The sequence below is a fragment of the Anabas testudineus genome, chromosome 3 (genome assembly GCF_900324465.2).
Source record: "Anabas testudineus chromosome 3, fAnaTes1.2, whole genome shotgun sequence".
Taxonomy (NCBI): domain Eukaryota; kingdom Metazoa; phylum Chordata; class Actinopteri; order Anabantiformes; family Anabantidae; genus Anabas; species Anabas testudineus.
This window is the reverse complement of record NC_046612.1, coordinates 26,622,212-26,640,461: the sequence shown is the minus strand read 5'-3', so window position 1 is coordinate 26,640,461 and position 18,250 is coordinate 26,622,212. Positions and strand designations below refer to the sequence as shown.

Sequence of the window (18,250 nt, the reverse complement as noted above, 5' to 3'; positions counted from 1 at the left end):
ACAAACAACAAAAGAAAACCTAACTGACTAACTAAAAGACTAGAGTATCCAAAAGATAACAAACTGCGAGACTAACTTACATACTAGGAGGAGAAAGGGGCTAGAGGTCGGGGAATCAAATGAACAGGGGAAAAACATGGATACAGGGGGAGACACACTAGCAACAAACAATAGACATGAGAGTGCTTATTAAACAAGAGTAGATGGATGATGTGGATGAGGTGTGTTGACCAGTGCCAGCTGAAGAATGGAAAACCAAGAGGGACTGGAGACAGACTGAGGTGGAACTGAGTGGTGGGACGCCTCTGCTGGCAGGCAGGAAAACTGTGGGGACGCATACAGACACAAGATGAAAGGACAAAAAGACACAAGAGCAAAATAAAATCTAACCAAAGAAAAGATACAGCCAACTTCTGACAGCTGTAATCAAAGCTAAAGGCGGTCCAACAAAATATTAGAGTGTGTGACTTTTATTTTTGGATGGGCATGGTAATTTATGAACTCTTTTACACACTGTCCATTGTTCTCCCACAGTCTCTGCTCACTTTGGACTACTGTAATAATGTCATGTACTGTAGCTAGTTGGTTAACGGCTAGCTACAAATGCTGGACAGAACAAGCGGGCAAGAGTCTGTAACTCTACAAAAAAACACCATTTATATCTTTGACAATATACAGAGCAAAGAAATGAATGGTCCAACTTACGTGACTGTACTGCAGTGTGAAAACAGCAACAGCAGGTGAATACACGGCATCAAAACTCACGTAGTGACTAACATCCAACGTGATCAGTTAACACACAGTTAGACTATCTCTGTTAGCAGATTGGCTTATTCTGTTAGAAGCAATAAGATTGGTTGAGCCTCAGTGAGGCCCCGCATGGCCTTTTTCTAGAGTTTCAGAACTGTGTGTTTGTGAGAAGAGGGTCAGTTGAGGTAAAACTAAAACAAAAATGACCTGAAACTGAAAATTTAATGTAATATAAAACATTAATTATAATATAATATAACTATAAGTCATAATTTCATAAAAACATAAAAATCATTATTAATTCCAAAATACACACAGATTTTTGGATTTCTTTTCTTGAATATGCAGCCATACCAGCCATGTAACTGGTGTGTGCTGGGAAATGCTTTGTTTGAAGCACTATGTACCCCATTGCCTAAACCTCATCCACTGCCTTAAAATAATCCTAAACCCTCAAAACATGTGATTTATAGCTTTTGGTTCTGTTTTGGTTGCTTGGTTGGTTTGCTTTCTCACCAGGAGGACTGCACCAGAGTTCACTAGATGGTTTGGACTGAGACCACCTTTTTGGGGCTCTCAGTGCAGTTGTTTCAGTGCACACCTGTGTGTGATTACTGTGTGTTAACACTAGACAAAACAAACCATGAATTTGAGTTTTATTCAAATGGATTATAGCCTATAGGTGTGAAGGCACTCATAGATTTCATTAACCTATTGTTCTTTGTCTAATTTATATAAATCCTGTCTAACCTAGCTGGACTGACTCTACTCTCACTGACTTTCACTTGTATATTGTCTAACTGCTGGATTAAGCATCTTCCAAACATCTGTTTGTCAGACTGGACAATGGTGGGAATGTCTCACCTGCATTTTTGGTAACTAAAGGACATGTAGTACAGCTCCAATCTCTCCCAATCACTATCAGTGAGCTGCTATGTCATTTACTTTTGTGAAACAATTTCAAATGATCTAATGAAATAAGGAGGATACACATTTATGAAAATAAGGGGTCTCTGATTGTTGCTTGCACCATTTGAATTCTCCCTTATTCAACATCACATGCCAATACAGTACTTAAAATTGAGTGCTGTAAAGGTACAATAGTTACACCTGCACTAAGGTTGGTAGTCTGTTGCTACCTGAACTGCTGCCCGCAGCCTGATCCCTGTGTGGACACAATGATCATTTGCCACCCTTTCACATTCCACACAAAACATTTCATGCTACCAGAACTAGCATACACAGTGTAGAAGGAATTTTCAAATTTTACTTTAAAAGAAACCTCTAACATTTGTGCAGGATCCTCCACAGCCAGGAGAACCTGTTCTACAGTGTACTAAACATCAGCTACAACCCAAACCCCATGTGTAATGGTCAGTGTAGGCAAACCCCCACCAATGAAGGATTCCATAATTGACCAATTGATCAATTAACCAATTAACAATTTTTTTTGCCTAATTTTCAAACAGATGGATGTGAAACTTGTCTTACTTTATCATACAGGACAGATGGAAAAGTTAAAAACACCGAAAGAAAATAGACCAAAGGGTCCTAGGGTTGGTATCATGATTGGGTATGGAAAGAGCATCTTTCAGTAAGTGAGTAATGTAAGTAAGTAAGGATGTAACACACCTCACCACTCTATCAGTGCATTTACATGAGTGCGATTTTGCTGCATTTAAAAAAATATATAATTTTTATAATATGTCATATATCAGGTTTGCCTAATTCCCTATCCCAACTATGTAAACAGCTTACCAGAGCAAGCCAACTATAACTTGGTTACTTAGGGGCATGTAGATGCACTGTATAAAGACCACATGAGGATCACCATTCTGAATTTCATTGTGAGGATGCTGCTGGCCAATGTGCTCATATTTTACAAGTGGCAGGACTAAGGTTAGATATATCAGCCAATTTAATCAGTATGCATGGATTGTAATTTTTAAGTGACCCACATATTTTAATTCTACCACAGCATCAAAAGTGTTTTCTACCATGTCGCCTAAATATTTAATGGATATACCACTTAACTCACCTAAATATCTTTTATATGATATGATCTCTAGGGGGCTCTATACAACAAATAAAACAGTGAATGTCAGAATGTGTTGGGGATTAAAGAAATCTTCTTCTCAAGAATGCATTGTAAAAGAGGTCTTTTGTCCTGAGCTGCTGTTTCCCCACATATAGCACACAATAGGGGATTTTCAGGGTCAGTTTGGTTTAGGTGAGGCGTGGTGCCTGGGTGTAACATGCAGGAGACAAGTGACACAAAAAGGATGCCATGGAAATCAAGGTGTTTTATTTATAGCACATTGAAGCAGTGCCAGACTCATGACAGAAAAAGTAGAAATACTCTAATTTGCCTGCTTTGAAATCACTGCACTTTTCTGGGTAATACCTTGAGTTTAGGGTTCCAGAGCATGTCTAAAAACAGTTGATGTTGAGACAAGACACTGAAAAAGGTGGTTAAAACATGTTGTATACAATAATAAATCAAACCTTAAATAAAACTTTCAGAATAACATGTAGGTCAGTACAACAACAATTTATCACATGAGGTGTTGCTGACTTTGTGTTAACAATCAGTCAGAAAATTTTACTCAGGCCAGATGTTCTAGTCAATAGCAATTATTTCCTATCTGTCTTTAGGCTAAAAGGTATTTCTGTGAGCTAATGGAGTTGAATCTTTCCAGATATTAAAGAATAACATGCTGTGTGAATTGTTTTCCCTTTCTCTCTGTTATTTAATAGTAATTACAATGGTGGTTTGAGTTTTTTAAGCTATAGAAGATATTAAGGGTTCTATTGATTGCTTTAACAACTATTTTTCAGTGTCTTGTTTCAACATCAGCTGTTTTACACTTTCTGATTTGGGCATCAACAGTACAGCTCTGGCCTGACTTAGGTCCTATTTATCTAATCGTACCTTCAAGGTATGTTGGCAGGTGCAGGTTTCTATCTCTCACCTCTCTACTGGCATGCTGCGGGGCTCAGTTCTTGGTCCTCTGTGATCACTCTTTTCTATCTATACTACATCCCTAGGTTGTAGGCATGAAACATGATCCAGTCTCATGGCTTTTCCTATCTTTGCTATTCTCATGATACACAGCTCTTACTGTCCTTTTAACTGGATGACTCCACTGTCTCACTACGCATCTCTGCATGCCTCGCCAACATCGGATGAGAGATAGAACCATTTCCAGCTCAACCTCTCCAAGATAAGACTCCAAGTTCATTTCTCCCCAGCCAGAACTTCAATACAACAGAGCATCAGCATCAAAATATGGCCTTTGGTGACTGTCCCCAATAAGTCTGCCAGAAACTTTGCTTATCTCAGTTAATTGATGATCATCAATGATCACCCCCAAGCAGACTTAGTGGGGACACAGCTCCGCTGTCTCAAGGGCATGCAGATTTGCCCTCTTCAACATCAGAAAGATTAGACACACATCATTATGCAGTCTCTGGTCATATCTTGGCATGACTACTGCAATGTATTACTGACAGGGTAACCAGCATGCACCATCAAACCTCTCGAGATAATGTGTGCGGGAACGCGTCTCATTTTTGATCAGCCAAAAAGGACACATTACACCACTTTTTAGATATCTGCACTAGCTACCTGTAGCTGTTTACATCAGGTTCAAAGCCCTGACTCTTGCCTACAAAGTGGTCAGCTCAACAGCTCCCTCATCCATCTCAATTCACTGTGGGGTGGCTGTGGCTCAATAGGTAGAGCAGTTGACTGCCAATCGCAGGATTGGTGGTTCGATTCCCGGCTGCCAAGTCACATGCCAAAGTGTCCTTGGGCAAGATACTGAACCCCTAGTTGCCCCCGGTGAGTCAGGTCAGCTGCATAGCAGCTCTGCCATCGGTGTGTGAATGTGTGTGTGAATGGGTGAATGAGACGCAATGTAAAGCGCTTTGAGTACCAGCTAGGTAGAAAAGCGCTATATAAGTGCAGACCATTTACCATTTACTGTGTTCTGCAAGCGGTTGTGTCGTCTGCAGATTTAATGAAACTAGTGTTGTCTAGGAGGCCGGACAGTTGTACATGAAGACTGTGTACAGCAGTGGGCTCAGTACACAGCCCTGGAGGGTCCCTGTACTTACACTTCTGATGCCTGACATGCAGTTGCCCACTCTGACCCACAGGAGCCTGTCAGTTCAGTACCTAGCCACAATAGTTTGGTGTCAATTCAAGGTTGAGGAGGTAGCCCTGACATCTACTGCAGTCATAAACATGACTCTGCATTTTTTTTGCTTTAGTTCCTCATTACCTTTCTCTATTATTTTCCTGTTCATCTTCTCATCCAGACACACACACGCCTCTTTAAAAGCCCTCATACCTAAAATCAAGGAAAAGTTTAAAGACTTATTCAAAATATTAGCACCAGTTAGCAAAATGATAGTATATGACAGTGTGAAGTACACAAGATGTTACACAAGCTTTTTTATGGTCAACTTTTTATCATTGTGAACTTTTTTCTGTTTGATAACTTTTTCCTTCCTCCTCCTCCTCCTTCCTCCTTATGTCAACTTTTACTCTTTATCAACTTTTCTTTGAGATAGATAAGAAGTTGTGATAACGTGATAACTCTAGTAGAGTTTTAGTACTTGGCACGAGACACTTTACCATTTTGCAGCACATATTTTTCTTATTGTGATATAACTACCGCTATATTAGAGACTTTCATCATCTTCTTCTCTCTGAGTTCACCATACTGATAGCAGTGTGTAGAAAAGAGTGTTTGTAACTGTTAGTTCTGGCTCGTGGCTGCCTAAAGACAGAACCAGAAGACAGTACATGGAACTGAGTATATGGGATGGGAGCTATGAGACAGGATTCAGTACAATTCAATTCCATTTCATTTGTATAGCGCCAAATCACAACAGAAGTCATCTCAAGGCACTTTACAGAGTAAAGTTTAAGACCTTACAGAGTATAATTGTTTATAATTGATTCAGAGCACCATTTATTAAATTCATCAGGACCGTGAGACGACTTGCCATTGTTCAGCAAGCTGACTATCACTGTGCCATCTGCAAATTTCAAGATACAATGATTTTCAAACCTGCTGATGAAGTCATTTGTATATAACATGTATAAGAGAGGATAGAGAACACCCTGTGGTGAACCAGTTGAAAAAGGTATTCTGGTGTGGTCACTCTCACTCTCTGAGTTCTACAGCTAAAAAAAACCCAACTAACAACATTTCTGTCCAAACCAAACACTGAGTTTCTTCATCAACAACAACAACAGTTACTTTTAATTTTTGGTGAAAATTGCTTTGCAATTTTGCAATTGCTTTGCAATTTTGAGGTAAAAGGCAGTTGAACATTTTGCTGCCCATATATTGCCTATTATAATGTAATTACTACAATATTATACAGCATGTGCTGTACGTGTTAAGTGTAAATTGGTGTGTAATTGTAAGGTATCTGACATGATTAGTGTGTAATTAGTACTAGAAATTAGTATGTGAGAAAATTTTAATTGTGATGGATATTGTGATTTATGTATATACTAATAAAATGCTGTGTATAATCTAATGGGCCTTCAGCATCTTGATATCACAGTATTCTACGTTTGTAATCATTAGGTAACAGAAATCTCTACAGGACTCAGTTTGAAATTTAAATGTTTACTTACCATATACTTTACATACATATTTTATTTTTAAGCCCAGTTTTGTTCAATTATTTCAGTTAAATTTAAATTTATTTCAGTTTAAATTTAATTGTGATGGATATTGTGATTTATGTATATACTAATAAAATGCTGTGTATCATCTAATGGGCCTTCAGTATCTTGATATCACAGTATTCTACATTTGTAATCATTAGGTAACAGAAATCTCTACAGGACTCAGTTTGAAATTTAAATGTTTACTTACCATATACTTTAAATACATTTTTTATTTTTAAGCCCAGTTTTGTTCAATTATTTCAGTTAAATTTCTAACTCTTATTTGGTTGCTCATTATTGGATAATTACTAGTAAATGTGATTGTTTTGGCAAAGTAAATTCGTTAGAATAAACACAAATGTCAAGGCAATTACATAAAAATTTTAAGCTTTTTTCTTATTCTCTTATTTTTACTAAATGTTTGTTATTTAACTTCAATTTTCAGCAAATTACCTAATAAATATATTGAAAGTTCAAATTAGTTTTCAACTGATTTCACTTATTTCATTTAAATTGCGAAACAATTACTAGGTAATTATTTAGTAATTAAAAAGCTGTAAAAGCTGTAATTTACTAGTTACCCTGTATATATATATATATATATATATATATATATATACCCTGTATATTCCTCCAGCTCTTACGGGGCAACACTGAGATGTCCCCAAGCCAGCCAAGAGATATAGTCCCTCCAACATGTCCTAGGTCTTCCCCAAGGCCTCCTCCCAAAAGAACATTTCTGGAAAACTTCACCAGGGAGGCATCCTGGCCATGTAAGCCAACCTCTTGATGTGGAGAAGCAACGATGTTACTCCGAGCCCTTCCCAAGGCCTGTACATGGATCACATTATTGCTGCCAATACAGCAATCCATCTGTCAATATTACGCTTCACCTTTCCCTCACTTGTGAACAAGACCCCAAGATACTTAAACTCCTCCATTTGAGGCAGGATCTCTTCTGTAATCTGGAGAGGGCAAGCCACCTTTTTACGGTTTAGTACCATGGCCTCAGATTTAGAGGTGCTGATTCTCATCCCAGCCGCTTCACACTTATCTGCAAACGACCCCGGTACAGGTTGAAGGTCCTGGCTTGATAAAGCCAACAACACAACATCTCCAAAATGCATGCATGAAATCATGTGGTGCCCAAACCAGACTCCCTCCTGCCCCTGGCGGTGCCTAGAAATTACCGGGAATGTGAACCAAGCTCCTGATCCGATTTTGCAGGTACATGAACCTTCGAGCACCCTAGTGAGGGTATAGAGCTGGTCCAGTGTTCCATGACCAGGACAAAAGCTGCATTGTTTCTTGTGAATCTGAGGTTCGACTATCGGCCTAATTCTCCTCTCCAGCACTCTGGCATTGCCAGAGGAGGCTGAGGAGTTTGATCCCTGTATAGTTGGAACAAACCCTCCAGCCCCCCTTCTTGAAAAGTGGGACCACCATCCCACAATGCTGCAAAGGTATACCAGCCATGATAGCCCCACAACATCTAGAGACTCAGGGTGAATCTCATCCATGGTGCCTTGGTCCTCTGCTTGTTCTGCAGAAGGCATGTTGTCAGGGTTGAGAAAATCCTTGAAATATTTTTTCCACTGTCCAACAAGGCCAGCAGCTCCCCACCTTCACTGTAAACTGTTTTGGCAGAGCATTGCTTCCCTTTCCTGAGGAGCTGAACAGTTTGCTGTTTTTTCTTTTTAAGGTTGACCAAAGTCCTTGCCGAACCCCTCCAGTTTTTGCCTCCTCAATTGCATTGGCTGCAGTGTGCTTGGCTAGTCTGCTGATACCTATCAGCAGTCCCACAAGCCAACTAGGCCCGGTAATACTCCTTTTTAAGCTTGACAGCATCTCTTATTTCCACAACTTAAGGGGTTGCAGGCAGCAGAGACCTTACTGAAAGCATGGTAAAGTGGGGCCATTGTTATGAGTCATCTGGTCATTGTACAACTTTAAGAGTTGTGCCTGTATCCATGGCAAAAAGTCAAACATTTTTTCAATTAGTGTTGAAATCCACCAGGGTTGTCTCTTATCAGGAATCCTGTTAGTGACCTTTAAAAATAGGACCTCTAGGTTAAGCCAGGGAGAAGTGAGTGTCTGATTCAGAATCACCTCTTTGCTCTTTGCAGGTGATGTGGTTCTATTGGCTTCAACAAACTGTGACCCTCAGCATGAGATGATTTGGATTGTGGATTGGATTTCAGTGAATTGCTCTTTTCAGCTCTTCAACTATTACTTTATTCCCAACCTACAATAAAGAGTTTCACTGATTTAACTTCAACTAAAAGCAGCAAAAGGCATATTCTCTTTTAAGGGTTTGAAGGTCACACCAAAATATTAAAGCTAACATAGCAATAACAAGGCAGCTAATGCCTCCAATAATGTGTATCCACACATTAACGTACACACATTATTATTTTCAAATGGACTGGTGTCTCTTCTCCCTCAGTGACAATTTAAAAAAGCAAACAGAACCACATGACTCTGAGTAAGCAAGCAGCTTTACTACATGGAATGAAAATGCAGGACTGCCCAGACTTGCATGACTCAATGCAATACAAAATCAAAATGTTAGAGCTCTGTCATGCTCTACACAAGCTACAAAAATTAGGACGCTTCCAGCTACACAAGGAGGGTTTGATGTGTACTTGCCTAGCAAAACACAACAAAAGCGCAAGTGAAATTTCACAGACACAGAGTAAAATATCCAGTGTAAAATATACAGAGACAAAGTGACTCTTCAAAAATTATTCTGGAAGTAAGAGTAAAATTACTGAAAATTCATAACATTGGATCCACCAGTGTAAAATATGCAGTGTCAAAACAGTCAAACTCTTCTAGTTTTGAAAAATACTAATTCTGTTAGTAGCTCTGCCCACCTCAGCCTTGTGTCAGAAAGCCAGCTTGTATTAATGAGACATTGAAGTTTGTTAGCTAACAATATTGGTACAAGGTTAAAATAAGGCACATACTTACTATTTCATTGTCTTAAGTTATTGCTGTCTTCATGATTGATGGCTTTGTTATAACTTTAACGGATTGTATATAAGAAGCCATACGCTATTTTCAAGTGAAAATTTGGTGTGGTACATTCAACTTTATGATGAATTTGAGACTGCTAATCCATTGGGATTTAAAAAAAGGTGTGCATGAATTGGAAGGTATATATTTTACATTGAGAATTTTTTCACCAAGGTTTTTAGAGATAAATGGCAGAGTGGAGATTTATCTGAAATTAGCTAAAACCCCGGAGTCGAAGCTTTTTCAGTACAGGTTTGACTGCAACAACTTTAAAGGCCTGTGGTACAAACTTGTTATGTGTATAGAAATTCTTGAACCCATTGCTGCAAAAGTTACTTCTCTCAGCAGCAATTGGGGATACTAGGATCAACAGAGATATGATCATTTGTCAGCCTGGCCACAGTGCTGAAAAAAAAAAGCCTGGGGTTGTTATTATTTGCTCTAATGTGTGGTTCTAGCATTACAGAGTGCTATTTCATATATTATTAAACTGTCTTTCCAGACTAAGCAAGATCCCTTATTGTTCAGTATTGAGTATTGTACACAGTGAGGCTGCAGTATTATCATTAAGATAATCAACTTGTACTCAAGTAAAGTTAAAAGTTAGTTACAGTATGACTGCCCTCCTCTGTGTTGGTACATGCTCAGAAGTAAAAGATGATGGTATCATTTCCTAAAATTTGTCAATAGCCTTTTCAGGTTTTTTTTTTTTAAAGTAAAATTTAGTATAGTAAATTCAAATGTTATTTAAAAAATGGAGGCGAGTGTGTATGCTTATGTTTCTATTAACTAAAGTGAGTATTATACACTGCCCAACCAAAAAAAAAGTTACACGCTGTAATATTTCTTTGGGGCGCCTTAATCTTTGATTATGATCTTTTGATTAGCTTCTGCAAAATTAGCAGAAAGTTTTCTAAACAGGTGCTTGAGTAATAAAAGCATATGCAACGTATAATAATTTAGCCGCTTCTTAATAAAAGTAGGTATTTAGTGTTAAATTAGTGAAGCTAACATTATTTCATATTAACAGCACAACTGCATGTTGGCAACAGGAAGTTATGTAATACATCAAGCAGCAGAGCAAACAGGGGGAGGTCAGGTTTCTCTGACCCCCACCACTATTCTAATTACCAGGTTTCTTGTTTTATCACAGTTAAGAAATCAGCATACTTGAGAAAGCCCACTGTAACCCCATTAGTTCAGTGCATGTAAACACACTGTATTACATCTACTCACACCCACCCTGCAACTTTTCATCCAACAAGCCTATTCACGTCAGGTGAGACGTGAAACTAACCTGTAGGATAAATCTGAGGTGGTCAACTTTGGGAGGTATTTGGATGAGTAAGAAAGATTTTAACCTAACAACAAAGAAATCTAGTTGCCATGACTGTGTAACTAAAGTCAATTATTTGAATTATTCTGTTGTTCTTTAGGCTTTCTTTAATAACGCGACAAGAAAGCTTAAATATTTATTTGTTAGCGTCACTGTTTAAAATGACCACAAGGTGGCAAAGCAACTTGCAGGATAGGTTGTGTGAATCCGGCCATAATACAATTGTGGAGGCAAACGTGGCTCAGTATTGTGTGACTGGAAACACTTAAGGCTCAACACCCTGTTTTCTGTCAGTTTTTTTTTTTTCTGTCAGATAAGCATTAATGCAAGTACACAGACATAGAATGTATTAAAATCACACACATACACACACACACACACAGTGCCTTCTGAGGAGTGCTAAATGATTCCTCCCTGGGTAGTATAATTAATTGCCCTTCCTAGATAAAGCAGCACGTTAAAAGAACACAGTACACACATTTTCTGAGGAAAAACAAACATTCATTAATCTAGTTCAGGCTGTCACAACTGTCTCACACACATGCACGCACACACACACTGAGACAGGTCCATTACTGGCAGGCTCATTCTGTTTGTTTTCTGTGCAGTCTGCAAAACAAGGGCAGTGTATTTGTCCTCCATTGTATTCTTTCTTACACAATATCAACCAAAATCATCTGTGTCCTCCCTAGATTGTTCTCCATACTGTGGAACTAAAAACTGAACTTATATCAGCACTGGCAGTAAGTGATTTTTGTTGCAATAGAAAACAACCTCCTTGTCAGGTTACTGATGGAAACTATGATACCATATTAAGCATAAGTTCCTATTTTTGTTCTGGGGCTGTACTTAATTATCTTTAGGTGATTTACAATTCTAAAAACAGACCTTTATGTGGACCTTTATACCTCTTCTAACCCTCTGTCCTAAATGGTTTAACTCCCCTTGCTGGTGGGACAAGGCCAAAGCACACAGTGACTGAGCCACTCCATTCCTTTGCTGGCTTCAAAGGCATGGTGAGTAAGGTTGTTTCTGTGCCCCAAAACAGCAAAATATTATATATTGTCTTAGATTTAATATTTGGAAAATGTTTAGGTTAAGCTATTGCAAAAAAAAAACTTTCTGTGTGAAATACTGGCTTCTCTCTAAACACACAAAGTACAGTTTGTCCTGAGCAGAGCAGAGTGATAGAAAAACATAATTATAAATGTAATAGGTTGGTTGCAACAGCCATTTGCCTAATGAAGAGTTATCAGCTATCAAATAAATCTTTTAGGCAGCCTTCAAAGATTATTTGCTGTGAGATACATATTTATACATATGCAGTTGTATATGCTTTTAATGTTTAGATCACATAGTGTAAGTAGGAGATCTGATCCGGTCTAGCTTTGAATTCAGTGAACACATCCATGGCGTGTGTGTATATCTACATGCTTGTGTTATAGACAGGCTTTTTGCTTGTACGTGCATTGCATGGTTCTTCCGGGTCACAGCAGAGAAATCACAAACTGAGAAACAAAATATACACAAATAGAATTTAATTTCCAATTACTATTTCTAAAGACAAATAGGAAAATGCTTTGTTTTCTTGTTTCTTTATTTTTATTATAATTATAATATTACATTTTTTATTGCCTATTGAAAATGGAAGTCATGAAATGGCTATTCTTCAAGTTTTTTTTTATTATCTCAAAACCAAAAATCTGTTGCCCATCATGTACACAGACCAATCCCGCAGCTATAAATCAGTTGGAACTTCACAGACACGTGCACACATATTTTCACATTGTTTGTTTCCTTGTGTGAGGACTGCTCTGTTAAAAACAAATAATCCAATATGAGGTCTTTAACAATCCACTGTTTGTTGTATGTAAGTATTTTCAGTGCGTTGCACTCTGCTTCTACTGTTTTGCTGTTTGAGTCTGCTGTGGTAATGAAAAACAATGGCGGACTGCTGTTTTTGCCCAAGGTTGTTGTGGGCTGTGTTTAGACCGAGTCTGAGGAGAGACTGTGTCCTCCAGATGTGAAAAGACATAATTTCGAACGCAAATTTCAAAGGTTTTGTAGAAACCAGTGCCTGAATGGTTCATTCAAAGTTTGCACTAGAAATGACATATTGTTGCGTGTCAGGGACCCAATCCTTACTCAGGCTGAGTCCAAACACCACCCACAACAACCTGACTACAAAGGACTGTATTAATTTCAAGACTGATGCTCAAACATGGACTGATTGGCCATATTTGAACTTTGACCTATACCTGGGTATCAAGTTTGAAGTCATGAGTGATACCAACACCAAGTGTTTTTTCTTATGTTTTTAATGGGTTAGCTTGTCAGAAGTCATATTAGCTGCACATTAAAGGTACACAGCTAATGTTCTTCTCATTTTAATGTTAAATCCACATACTTCAATAGTGGGTCATACAGCTTTTATTTTTTAATATAAAATCACATAACATCATGTAACAGCATACAAGAGAATAATCTAACAGTAGATTGGAACCAGAAAAAAAATGATGAAATGGTCAAAGTGAATAAAATTACAAATATAGTAGACTGGACAAGACAAGAGACATACTGTATGGTTAAATCCCTGTTTAAACATAGTTTACTGAGTTGCAGATCAGCACCATAAGATACAAGTAGTGCCAGTTTATGTATAAAACATACTGCATACAGTGCATCCAGAAAGAATTCATGGTGCGGAACTTTTTCCAGATTTTGTTATGTTACAGCTTCCAAAATTGATTAAAGTCATTATAGTCTTTGGAATTCTACAGAAATATACCATAATGTCACAGTAAAAAAATATTTTTTAAAAGTAAAATATGAAGTATTTGTTGTGCATCCTGTTTCCACTGGTCATCCTTGAGATGTTTCAACATCATCTGAGTCCATCTGTGGGAAATTCAGTTGATTTTACATGATTTGGAAAGGCATACACCGGTCTATGTAAGGTCCCACAGTTAACAGTGCACGTCAAGTCCTAATGAGCATAGTGGCCTCCATCACTTGTAAATGGAAGAAGTTTGGAATTACACAGACACTCCTCATCCAACCTGGGCTTAAGAGGTAAAGAAGAATGGAAGAAACTGTCCAAGCTTTTAGCATCATAGTGAAAAAGACTTTAAGCTGTAATTGCTGCTACAGGTGCTTTAACAAGGTATTGATACTTTGAATACTTATGTAAGTTTTTTTCCTTTTTTATTTTTAATAAATTTGCATGTGTCTCCATAATGTCCTTCACTTTTAAATTATGGGGTACTGTTTCTAGAATTTTGAGTAAGGCTGTAACAAAATGTGGAAAAAGTTAAGCGCTGTGAATACTTTTTGGATCCACTGTATGTGCACCTAGAAAGTACAGTACATGATTAGTTAGCATATTTGCAGCATAAAAGCAAAAATACTCATCAATACAAGACTGTATTATATATATAAAAAAAAAAAAACTCAGACATTATCTGTTTTGTATATTGTAAACAATGTCAACCATTACTGACAATAAGCTAAATTCCACATTTGTCACAGGTCACAAGATAGCACTATTTAACCTCTTGGAAAACACAGACATTTTGTGTCGACACACACCTTCATACACATCCATGACCAACAAAGGCTGATGAGAAAATAATAACATTTTTAAAAGTAGGTATTTATATGTATTCAATGTTTGATCATTTAGTCAGTTTTTACTGACTTTCCACTTGTACTTTTTAGTTACTTTAACTTATCAGAAGTGAAAACATCATGAAAACAGTGCCTGCTACAGTGTTTGAGAGCATTTAATACTGAAGCAAAAAAATAATCCTTCATGCTAAAACCAGCTACATGCTTTTTAAGGGCCCACAAACCTCCACAATTATATAATTGCAGGCAATCAATAGACTTGACTGTAGGACTCTCAAAGTTTGAAAAAACACAATTTGCAGTCGTACCGACTTTGCCTCCCTTCCTTGTGCTGCAACACCCTGCCTGTTGGCTGCAGATTGGTCCACATCATCGGACAGCAACAACAACACATAAGTGAACAACTATGTGCATGTTGGTTGTTGAGGACAGTGTGCTGTTAGCAGATGAATTGTGTTTAGATAATTTTATCTGCATAATCTTCAGGCAGGCAGTTTTTACAGAGTAGTTCTAGATGTAGTAGCCCTGTGAATGGAGTTAATGTACAATTTACTGTAAGAAGACAGTTAGTATAGAATCTTGGTAGAACTAACACTGCTTGACTACCCCTTTTGATCATGTTATAGTCATGTTGTGCTTCACAGCAAAGTCTCCTAATGTGCCACTGAGGTAAGAGCTTTACGTTTGCAAAGGAATATTATTATTAGTAGCATCACTCTGTTGTTGTTCAGTTTTGGTTCTCTAAGTAAAATCTCTGTACATAGTGTATGAAGATAATAGATCCAATAAAATAGCAATCATCTGTATGGCTGAAGAAGTGGAGTGACCGGAGACTAAAAAGCACATCATTAATACCAGCAATATGATATGAGACACTTAAAATGATCAAACGTTCAGACCATGTATTTACAGTGCAATTAAAGCAAACTATGGCCATTGTCAGCATGATGAAAAAGGAAACAGCTATTGAAAAGTGTCAGTTGTCACTGACAAACTCTAATGTTAGTCCCACCAGAAAAAGTTAATTTCAAAATCCAAAACATTATTTTAATAATTCTGTGCAACAAAGTCACTTAAATTGCCACCTCCACTCTTTTTGTTTTTGAGTACAGTAAAAGAAATGGGCATTTTCAGGTTTTCAGCAAAACAAATGGTTTGGCTTTCTGTTTTTTTTTTTTTTAAATACAAAAATGTTGCACCAATATTATAAATAGCTTTATTCTATTAAGTACTTAACAAAAGGAGTGCTATTCTAGGAAAAGCAGGTATTTAGTCATTTGCTCTTATGCAGTATTTTCTTTGCATAAAAGTCCCTACAGGTTTCACAGCAGCGCTGGTACCACCTCATGTCCTGACAGAGGTTCTTTTCGCGGATCACAAGACAGTACACTGTCCACTGGTCCCCCATGCATTTGTAGGTCAGGGAAGCTGGGCAGGGGGAAAAGAAAGCTGCATGTCAATATCCACAGTTGTCATGGGTTGTATTTGTATTTCAAAACACTTTGCCACTGTCATGGAGTTAGAAACACATCATGTGTTCCTAATTATGCAATTTGTAACTCCACAAAGATCTAACTATGCTTTAAAAGTGCGCAGGCGCGAGCCGTGCCGCAGCTGATTACAGTGGGGGGGGGGGACACCAAGGAGGAAATAAAGAGCATAGAAGAGCGATGAGCAGAGAGAAGGTGAAAATATTTAAGCCGCATCTCCCCTCCCTGATAATGGGCAACGTGAGGTAACTGGACAATAAGGTGGATGAACTGACAGCTCTGGTGAGGATGGAGAAAATCTTTGTCGAGTGCAGTCTAATGTGTTTTACAGAGACATGGCTGCATGATGGTATTCCAGACTCCAGCATTAATATAGATGGATTCAGCAACGTGCACTGGGACAGGAGGTGGGAGGAGAGTGGTAAGAGGAGCGGGGGGGGGGCTGCTTTTCTTATTAACAACAGGTGGTGCCATCCTGGTCATGTAACTAACGTGTAAGGGTTACACTTTCACAGTTGTGAAAAAAGTGGAAAAAGCTGTGTGTAGTTCCCATGAATAGGATGCCTCATCCCTGTATCCTCAATGACTACAGACCAGTGGCTCTGACATCACACATTATGAAGCTTTTGAGAGGCTAATCCTGGCGTCCCTCCGACCTCTGCCCAAACCCTAACTTGACCCCTTCCAGTTTGCCTATCAACCCCAAGTTGGAGTGGATGATGCCATCATACATTTGCTCTATTTTTTGAATCTTGGATCTTGAATCTCACCAACATTCATTCGGACAAGCCTTAGTGAGGATAATGTTTTTTGATTTCTCTAGTGCATTCAACACCATTCGGCATGCACTGCTAGGAGAGAAATTAAAAAACATGCAGGTTGACACTCTCCATTCCTCTTCACCCTGTACACCTCAGACTTCACATTCAACTCAGAGTCATGCCATCTTCAGAAATTCTCTGATGACTCTGCAGTTGTAGGTTGTATTCAACAAAGGAGCTGGTGATGAACTTTAGGAAATCTGTGAGTCCTGTCATCCCTCTCTCTATACAGGGGGAGCACAATTTCCCTCTGGGATTAATAAAGTTGAATCTTGAAATACATCACTTTTGTGACTTCAAATCTAAAACCTAACAAATCACTCTAGTCTGGCCTCCCCATGTTTGGTGACAGCTAGTGGGTCAGTAGAAAGCAGTGAAGACATACAAAACTTTAAGGAAGGTTCAAGATGTCTTTGACCAGCAGGATATAGCAAGTGGTCAACCCCATAGCAAGAAAGTGCTGCCGAACTGTCCAACTCTATGCTGTGATTGACTTAGCAGCAGGCCGATTAAGACAGAGCAAGTGAGAAACAGAGGAGCTGTAACTGGTGTGACTGTCCCCCACATATCAAAATAATACTCATGAAATCTGAGTGTATAAACTATATATGTAGCTATATATGTAGCTATCCTATACAGATTTTGAGGATAGCTACAAATACCTTGGAATCCCACAGGCAAATGGTAACCCCAAAGAGACCACAAGGAAAACAGCAAGCACTAAGTACCTCCAAAGGGTAAGGCAAGTCCTGAGAAGTCAGCTGAATGGGAAGAACAAAATCTGGGCGATCAACACCTATGTCCTCCCGGTCATCAGGTATCCCGCTGGCATAATAAGCAGGCCAAAGGAGGAGATGGAAGCCACTTACATCAAGACAAGGATGTTCCTCCCAATGCATGGAGGGTTTCACCCCAAATCCAACACCCTGAGACTGTATGCTAAACGGAAGGAAGGAGGCCAAGGATTAGTGAGCGTCAAAGCCACTATACAGGATGAAACAACTAAGCTCCATGAATACATCAGGAAGGAGGACAAACCCTTGCATGGCATGTATCACAGACAGATGAAAAAGTGGCTGATGTTGACAAATACAAAGCTGGACTGAAAGACAGCACAGAGGCACTAATCCTGGCAGCACAGGAGCAGGCTCTGTTTACAAGATCGATAGCGGCTGGGTTCTACCATACCAGGCAGGACCCCAGGTGCAGGCTGTGCAAAGATGCCCCTGAAACAATCCAGCACATAACAGCGGGATGCAAGATGCTAGCAGGCAGGGCATACATGGACATGGAACACCATAACCAAGTGGCCGGCATAGTGTACAGGAACATCTGTGCCGAGTACAGGCTGGAAGTCCCAAAGTCAAAATGGGACACACCTCCAAAGGTGGTCGAAAATGACAGAGCTAAGATCCTGTGGGACTTCCAGATACAGACTGAGAAACTGGTAATGGCCAACCAACCCGACATAGTAGTGGTGGACAAACAGGAGAACAAGGCTGTAGTGATAGAT

General features: G+C 38.8%; 1 protein-coding gene across 1 annotated transcript in view; it reads right to left on the bottom strand.

Moving 5' to 3' along the window:
- Positions 1 to 13,699: 13,699 nt before the first annotated feature.
- The window catches only part of adamts17 (ADAM metallopeptidase with thrombospondin type 1 motif, 17), an 88,918-nt gene continuing 84,367 nt past the window's right edge, over positions 13,700 to 18,250 (bottom strand). The window contains exon 23 of the mRNA XM_026377782.1: positions 13,700 to 15,854. Coding sequence (XP_026233567.1) covers positions 15,700 to 15,854 — 155 coding nt within the window. The 3' untranslated portion in view covers positions 13,700 to 15,699. The remainder of the gene's footprint in view (positions 15,855 to 18,250) is intronic.